Consider the following 9355-nt stretch of genomic DNA (forward strand, 5'->3'; position numbering starts at 1 on the left):
ATTATAACACCAGAGGCACAATCGATTTTTCTGGTTTGCCAGATTTATGACACACAGACACAAGTCTGGCTGGATCTCACCTAACTCTGGCTCATTTTAGAAAGCTTCCATTAATTGTTCGTAGAGGAAGAAACACTCTAAGGCAATCAGCTGTTGGATATTGGACTATCCTAACGTAAGACGTAACGTCTGGGGGAAAAAATGGGTGAAGTCACACCAGACCTCTCTGTTCCTGTAGTTTCTTGAGAATCTTTGATTACTTCAACATAAAAAGTTTATTAAAAAAAAATCAAACTAATTCTGCTGTATCAGAAATAGACTTCCCGCTATACTGTAATAACAGAAATCTCTTGGGGGCGTCTGGCGGGCTCAGTCAGTGGAGCATGTGACTCTTGATCTCGGGATTGTGAGTTCGAGCCCCACATTGGGTGTAGAGATGACTAAAAAAATAACTAAACTTGAAAAAAAAAAATCTCTTCAGAAACGAGGTACTTCAAAGACCAACAACCAGTGACATCTTTCTGACTCTCACTTCGCACCAGCTCTACCCAGATTCCCATGTAGGTCTTCCTCTTCCTAAATACGTTCTATCCATTAAAAAAAAAAAAAAACAGAACAATGTCTTTTCCATTTTTATTTTTTATTTATTTTTATTTTAAGTAGGCTCCACGCCCAACATGGCGCTTGAACTCACGACCCTGAGATCGAGGGTCATGTGCTCCACTGACTGAGCCGGCCGGGCTCCCCCACAGAACAATGTCTCAAGGGGCTTCAACAAAGGGAAGGAAAATGATGTGAGGGAGGAACCGATTTAAGCTGAGTTTGAAATCACTGTCCTTCCTAACATTCGGAGAAGGTCAGAGACGGGGTTGAGGAAAAAGCCACGAAAAATAAATGGCCGAATCCTGTCACACGTTATGACACTGATGAACCCCCCTGGCGGGGGAGGTGGTCACACTGGGATGCGGGGCTCGATCCCAGGACCCTGAGATCATGACCTGAGCCAAAGGCAGATACTTAACCGACTGAGCCACCCAGGCGCCCCTGTGGTGTGTTTTTTTAAACCACAGTTTAAAAAAATGCATAATTTAGAGAAATATATGGAAGAGGAATAATGACAGAAGGGACTTGTCTTCTTGGTTTAAAGCAATGAAGTTGAAGATGATTAATTCTGTGAGTGAATGAACGATCCTAACACTGGACCGGAACGTAGTATGTTCTCTGGCAAAATCTATCGAGACTCTTTTAGGTCAGAGAATTGAACCAAATAGTTCAGGGAGCCATTGGAAATGTCCCCCACGATACAGAACCCCAGATGCTCCCAACTCACAGAAGCTATTAAAAATGACCACACGTTAGCTCCTTCGAGAATGCCTCTGACTTAGAGAAAAATACAAATTCTTTTGGAACCAAGATAGACATCTGACTCCTAAAAGCAAGGTCTTCTTGCCTGTGAACTGACAAAGGTATCCCATGCCTCTAGGTTGGGGGAGGAAATTTCTGTTATTAATTTCACCTTGGACATGCATAAGCCATTTTAAGAATTCAGGCGTTACCCACGATACTCAAGATTTATACACACAGGGAGGGGAGTACTATCAAATTTTACTTCTGATTCGAGAATTTCCTAGGGGTGCCTTGGTAGCTCAGTCGATTAAGCATCTGCCTTTGGCTCAGGTCATAATCCCAGGGTCCTGGGATCGAGCCCCCTATCCTCCGGCTCCCTGCTCAGCAGGGAGCCTGCTTCTCCCTCTCCCTCTGCCCCCACTCTCCCCACTCCTGCTCTCTCTTTCAAATAAATAAATAAAATCTTAAAAAAAAAGAATTTCCTGAAATACTTTTCAACTCTGGTCAAAAGAAGTTTGGGGGGCACCTGGCTGGCTCTCAGTGGAGTGTGCAACTCTTGATGTCGGGGTCATGAGTTCGAGCCCCATGTGTGGTGTAGAGTTTACTTAAAATTAAAAAAAAAAAAAAAGAAATAAAAAAAAAGAATTTTGGTATGCCCATCAAGAAGACAAAATGGAAAAAAGCAATAAATCGCAGAGGTGTAAAGTTTTCTTACCACACAACTTCTAATCCGGGTGCTTTAAGCAGAATCACTCACAGATCGGAACAGGAGGCCTGACAGAGTTCTTAAGGCCACATTTTAGAGCTAAGACTTGGCTGGTTTTCTAAGAAGGCATGCCGAGAAGCTGCCTCATTTTCAAACATGTGTCATGGGTGTTTAAAAGACTGTGTTCTCTGCAAAATACTGTAAACTCGAACAACAAAACCAAAAAGAGGCTAAAACGCCTGGCTTCTCTAACCTTCCATTGGTAATTCCATTTCTATTACTTCGCCACTCGCACAGGGATGCTGGCTTTCTGAAAGGGAAGCAAACGATATATTTAAAAAAAAAAAAAAAGGCCAAAATACACAATGTAAACAAGAATTCATTTAAAACCATGCCAACAGTTCAAGACCCCCACAGGAACGTATGTGAGAAATACTCTGAGTCCTTGATACAAAATTCACACAAACGATTCTTTCTTTACGCTTTTTCTTTGTTGTTTTATCTGCGCTTTGGAGAAGTTTCAAACCTACAAAAGCAGAGATGGTACACTGATGCCCTGGGTCCATCTCCAGGGCCAACAGCCACCAGCCCCGTATCCTGTTTTCCTGCGCGCGCCCCTCCCCCCACCTGCACGGGTTGTGCAAGTCAATTCCAGGTCTGGCGGGGATGGGGTGCGCAGACCGCGCGTGCGCAAGTAAGACGTCAGGACTCTCGTCCTTCACCTTCACCACATCCCCATTCCCCCCAAATTAACAACACTCGTTATCATCAGCTCGTATCTAGTCACTGTGCAAATTTCAACGGTCTCGTAAACATCTTTTTTTTTTTTTTATGTCATGTTTGGACATAGTTTCACACTTACAGAAAAGTCACAAAAAGAATATAGTGCAAAGAGGAGCCACATAGCCTCTACTCAGATGATAGATAGTTAACGGTTTACTGTTTCCCTTGATCATGTTCAATTTTTGCCCCCCCCCGCCCCCATCTTCCTATGTAGGCAGATCGATGTATGCACACCGGACGTCCTTTTCTCTTTCTCTGACCCATCTGGGGAAAGTTACATAGACCGTGGCCCTTCACCTCTGAACCCTTCTTTATAGCTTTCCCTCCTCCGGTGCGGGATCCAGTTTGGGGCGAGGCATTGTTTTTTTTGTTCTCACTTCTCTTTCTTTTCATTTAACCTGGAACCATTGTATAGTCTGTCTGATTTTCATGGCAGGCCCATTTTATAAGAAGAGAGGTTTTCCTGGGGCACCTGGCTGGCTCGGTGAGTGGAGCGGGTGACTCTTGATCTTGGGGTTGTGAGTTTGAGTCCCATGTTGGGTATAGAGATTACTTAAAAATAAAATCTTTTTTAAGATTTTATTTATTTGACAGAGAGAGACAGCCAGCGAGAGAGGGAACACAAGCAGTGGGAGAGGAAGAAGCAGGCTCCCAGCAGAGAAGCCTGATGTGGGGCTTGATCCCTGGACTCTGGGATCACGCCCTGAGCTGAAGGCAGACACTTAAGGACTGAGCCACCCAGGCGCCCCTAAAAATAAAATCTAAAAAAAAAAAAAAGAAAAAGAAAAAAAAAAAAGCGCTCCCTCGCCCCTTTCACCTTGTGAGGACACAGTGAGAAGAGGGTCATCTATGAACCAGGACGGGGGTCCTCGCCAGACTGCCAGCATCTTGGTCTTAGACTTCCCGGCCTCCGGAGCAGTAAGGAATATGTTTCTGTTGCTTATAACCCCCCCTGGTCTATGGTATTCTGTTTCAGCAGCCTGAACGCTCTAAGGCGGTGTCCACCAGCCCCTCCCTGGTGATGTGCACCTTGATCGCTCGGTCAGGGTGTTGCTTGCTTTCTCCACTAGATAATTACCCTTTTTTCCTCCCTCTTGCAACTAACAAGCAGCCTGTGGGGAGAAACGTTAGGTTGTGTAAGCATTCCATTCCTTTTCTAGATTTCTCTCTAGATGCCGCATCCCATGGTGACTCCTGCTTGATCCAATCTTTTATTATAATGGTTACAAAAGGATGGTTTTCCAATTCCAGCACTCCTGCCCAGCACCTGGCATTCCACAGGAAGCCATAAATGTCTTTCTGTGGCTGGTTCGTTCAAATCGATCCCAACAGAGCCCACACGCTGCATTAGGTTGAAATATCTCAAACGTCTTTTACTATAAAACAGGTTTCTCTCCATTTCCTTTTTAACTTGCCATCATTTGATGAAGAAATCCACCTTGTCACGTCCCTTCCGTTCTGGAGTTTGCTGCCTGTGTCCTTGTGGTGGGGTGGTGTCTTCACATGTTCCTCTATCCCCCGTGTTTCCTGCAAACTGGGGGTAGAACTAGAGGCTGGTTCAGACTCAGGTTTGATTTTGGGGGGGCAAGCATCCCCAAGGTGCACGTCCTTCTGGATCCCGTCAGGAGGCACACCAAGTCTGGACCAGTGAGTTCAGGAAATGTCAACCAAATCCATTTGCAATAAAGTCCCCATCAATGTTTTATGAATGGCTTTACTGGCCACTGATGATTATTGCCAAGACGCATGGCTTTGTTGGGGGTTGTAAAATGAGGACATTATATGATTTTTTAAAAGCCTTGTTCCCCCCCCAAATTCTTTTTTTTTTTTTAAAGTAAGCTCTATGCCCAATGTGGCCCTTGAACTTACAACCCCAAGATCAAGAATCACATGTTCCACTGAATGAGCCAACCAGGCGCCCCCATTTGGCCATTTTTGAATTGGGTAGTTTGTGTTTTTGTTGTTGAGTTAAAAACAGTTCTTATCCTTATTCTTATCTGTTTCTAGGTTACTTAATGCTGGCCTTCAATTTTTAGTATTTGTGGTAGGCAGATGGGCCCCCACGGATATCCAAAACCTGTGAATCTTGTATGTTACAGGGCAAGGGGCAATTAAAGGAGGGAGACAGAATTACGGAATTACGTTTGCTCATCAGCTGACCTCAGAAAAGGAGATCATCCTGCATTATTCGGGCTCAACATAATCAGAGGGGCATTTAAATGTGGACTACGGAAGCACAGGAGTCAGTGTCAATGATGGGATGTGGGAAAGACCACGTTAATTCCTTGATCTTGGACCTTTGCCTCCACTTTCCCCTCTGCCTAGAAGGCTCCTCCCCCAAATCGAACGGTGTCAGCTGGGAAGAAAACTGAATGGTGCTGATACTCTTACCGCTGCCAATGTCAGGGCAGCCTGGGCACGGTGTATTTCAACAAAGCTTGTCCTCTGCATTCTCCATTCCCAGGGGCCCCAGAGATGGGGTCCCTGCACATATAAAAGTCCTTATGGGACTTCATGGTCTCCGTGCTGGCCAAGTCATGGATGTGTGTATGTGAATCTGAGAGGTCTGTGCTGCGGATGGATGGTGAGGTCCAGGTGGGGCGGGGTGGGATGGGGAATCAGACTTTCATATAAACCTTGCACAAGGCCCTGGGCCCTGCTGGGGCCACAACTGACGTCACTGGCGGGGGGGGGGGGGCTCCACAAAGGCCAGTCGACATTCTGAGCAGGGGACATTAGTTGCCTTTATGGATTTAAACCTTTCTCCCTTACTTAAAGGAAATGTAAAGATGTCAGTACTTCAACATGTGAAGATTTTACCTAAATGGTCACAAAAATATTTAGTACTATGGAATACAGTCCATGATGTCAGGCAATTTTAATCTTTTGGGCATCAAGAAGGAAGGGGCCCCACTTTGGGAGTTTTTGTACAAAGATGTCTTTTTTTTAAAGATTTTATTTATTTGATAGAGAGAGACACAGCGAGAGAGGGAACACAAGCAGGGGGAGTGGGGGAGGGAGAAGCAGGCTTCCCGCTGAGCAGGGAGCCGGATGTGGGGCTCAATCCCAGGACCCTGGGATCATGACCTGAGCCAAAGGCAGACGCTTAACGACTGAGCCCCCCAGGCGCCACATTGTACAAAGATGTCTTGAGTAGTTCTGTCACTTCCAAGCCAAGCAGGAGAAAGATTATAAATTATACATTTAACCTAATGCTGTTCTCCAAATAATGTGCTCCTTTCTGATCAACTGAAATGGAATGACTGTACTTATGTCTATCCAATCATTGATTTATTTCACTGTTGCCTTTGGGAGTAGACTCCGTAAGTAACCTAGATTCCCCCAACGGTATACGTTTTGATAAACCTCAAGGTCATTTAAGTTGAAAAGGATAGTTTTGGGAGTCAAGATGTAATCATATGTACTTTTCCTCAAAAAGGGAGTGATTGAGAAACAGGTGACAATGATGCTTCGTGAGGGAGCCGTTCAGTTCAGCAAGCACATGCGAGTGCCCGCTGTGTGCACAGCCCTGGGCTTGGGACCCTGGGGCTCCGAGCTGGGGCAGTCCGCGGCAGAAGCATAAATACCCCACCAGCAGGTGGCTCTAGAGGCTTTGTGCAATTCGGGAGCTGAAGGCTCCCTGCTCTACTTGAGATTCTGTCTGTGCCCAGAAAGCGGTGGAACTTGCCGGAAGCCTGCAAAGCCAGAAGGGAATCCCACGGAGGGATCAGCTTATATAAAAGCTGGTGGAAGGAGGATTCAGGGCATGTTTCAGGAATCAGCCTGAGCAGGGTGTCTGAAGAGCTGAGGGGGGCGATCGTGGGGGAGGCAGACAGGATAGGGAGGGAGGCTGGAAACAGCGCTGAAAGACACGGGTGATGAGAAGCCATAGACGGTGTGTGAGCAGGGGAGGGAGGTGACAGACCCCGTTCTCCATGAATAAATGATTGGAGGACAGGGGGTAGGATGGATTGAAAAGGGATCCTAAGGGACCACAGCAGGCCAGCTGTGTGTGGGGTGGGATGGGGGACCTGCCCAGGACAGAGCAATGACAACGGACACTCTCATTGGTCTTTAGAGTTTTTGAAAAAAGTTTTTGGTTTTGTTTCTACTGTAAGTTACAGAGCTCAGTAATGCAGCAGGACTATTTTTTTTTAAGATTTTATTTATTTATTTGACACAGAGAGAGAGACAGGCAGCGAGAGAGGGAACACAAGCAGGGGGAGTGGGAGAGGAAGAAGCAGGCTCCCAGCGGAGGAGCCTGACGTGGGGCTCGATCCCGGAACGCCGGGATCACGCCCTGAGCCGAAGGCAGACGATTAACAACCGCGCCACCCAGGCGTCCCGTCAGGACTATTTCAAAGGTAAGATTTTTGTCGGAAACATTTCAAACCTGGTCATGTTTGAGGAATTAATTGCAAATTGTCCCACACTCTGCCTGCATTCACAGAGCAGTCAAAGAGGAGTCGGGATCTGGATGCTTACAACGGTCCTATGAATGCAATCGCGCCATGACATCAAACAGATATCCCCCGGGGGGTGCAGCGGGATTGCAGTCTCTGGGGAGAGGATCTAGTCAGGCAACCGTACAGACCACCTACCTGTGCCCTGTGTGAAAAGTGTGTGTCTCCAGTAATCTGTTCTCCTGTTTAACTTGTATGATGTCAATGAAGCAAATATTATTAAGAGCGTGGGCACCTGAATTTCTTCACTCTCATAGTCATGTCTTCTAACTTTTGATATTTTCCCAGTAAGTTAGGGGGCAGACCAGATAGGAGAGGATCAGAGAGAAGTTTTTTTTTTTTTTTTTTTTTTTTTTTAAGTAGGCTCTATGCCCGGTGCAGAGCCTGATGCAGGGGTCGAACTCACGACCTTGAGATTAAAGACCTGAGCCAAGATCAAGAGTCGGAAGGAGCCCCCCAGGCCAGTATTTTCAAACACACAAAATAAGAATACCTAACAGACAAACTCAAGTAACATACACTCTGGGTTACCTTTACCCTCACATTTGCCTTGAAGCATGTGGATTTAGGCTACACAGGATTTATTTTACGACGTAAAATGCTTTACGTCACATGGCTCTATGCTAGATCCCAGGCACATGGATCTTTTTTTGTTACTCTCTGCCTGTTTTTCCAACGGGGGCTAATTACAGTTTTCCATCACCAATAACTTCTGGGGAAGAAAAGGAGGATAAGACGGTATTACCTTGTACGTGATATCGATAGTAATTCGGATCTTCTGATTCCTTCTTGACTGATACAGCCGCCACTTTCACCACCGAGCCTTTGGATGCAATGAAAACAATAAAACCATGTGTTAGGCCACAGTGACCCACAGAGAGAACCGTGAGCTTCTGCTGAAAAATCAAGCTCTGTGTTGATTAACATGGCTTCCCAGGAGTCAGCAAAATGACGCAGAGCTCACACTCTCCGAGCAAACGGTTAACCCATATAGAAATATAAGTCATAGCAACAAAATAACATAAAATCAATATAAAAGGAAAGAAGGAGGGAGAGAAAGACGACACAAGGAACAGGAGGAGGGAGGGACGGACAAGAGAGAAGAAGATCGAGCTCCCAGCCTGAGAAAACGTTCCCTTTCAAGACCGGCATATACATGTGCAGTTATGTAAAACCTGGTAAATATTCTTCTGTAATGGGACCTAACTGGCACCTATATGTATATATTTTTTAGTTTTTATTTAAATTCCAGTTAGTTAACATACAGTATAATATTAGTTTCAGGTGTACAATATAGTGATTCAATGCTTCACCTGTAATCTTAACTCACCTACTGCAATGAAATGGGTTTCAAAACTGCAAACCCCCAGGGAACCGCGTTAGTGAGACCAAAAGCCTTTTGCCAGGGAAAGGTGTGGTAGTCTAGAAAACTAGCCACAGGCTTCTCCCCCGCCGACGGTGCATGCCTGGCCTGTCTGCAATGTCTCTCCCCCTCTTTTCTAGACATGGAGGCTACTTCTCCATCCGTTAAAGCTGGGCCTGGTCACTGGGACATGGGCCAACAGGATGCAAAAGCGAGCCCTGGAAAGTGTGGGTGCATCCTCGCTCCTGCTCAGGAACTGAGTGGCCATGTGAACAAGCCTGGGCTAGCCTCCCGGAGGTGTGAGACCGTGAGGAGAGAGGCCCAGCTCTCCCGGTGGAGGCCTCAGGCCCAGGAGGTGGTCAGCCCAGAGTGGAGGGACTGCCCAGCCAACACGCGGAACTGGGAGAAAGACTAATTGTTGTTTTTGTTGTTTTTTTTTTTAATTGTTGCTGTGGTTTTATTTATTTGAGAGATAGAGAGAGAGCACACGAGATAGGGGAGGGGCAAAGTGAGAAGCAGGCTCCTCACTGAGCAGAGAGACCGACGTGGGGCTCGATCCTGCGACTCCGCGATCATGACCTGAGACGAAGGCAGACACTTAACCAACTGAGCCACCCAGGCATCACAAGACTAATCATTGTTTGAAGCTGCTTTGTTTTGGGGTGCTTTTTTAATGAAGGGAGGGAGGGAAAG

General features: G+C 46.1%; 1 protein-coding gene across 1 annotated transcript in view; it reads right to left on the reverse strand.

Moving 5' to 3' along the window:
- The window catches only part of LOC103670167 (general transcription factor II-I repeat domain-containing protein 2), a 39025-nt gene that overhangs the window by 12353 nt on the left and 17317 nt on the right, over nt 1-9355 (reverse strand). The window contains exon 9 of the mRNA XM_008698561.2: nt 2307-2355. Within this exon, the coding sequence (XP_008696783.2) occupies nt 2307-2355 (49 nt within the window). The remainder of the gene's footprint in view (nt 1-2306; nt 2356-9355) is intronic.

The sequence above is a fragment of the Ursus maritimus genome, unplaced genomic scaffold (assembly GCF_017311325.1).
Source record: "Ursus maritimus isolate PB19 unplaced genomic scaffold, ASM1731132v1 scaffold_2, whole genome shotgun sequence".
Taxonomy (NCBI): Eukaryota; Metazoa; Chordata; class Mammalia; order Carnivora; family Ursidae; genus Ursus; species Ursus maritimus.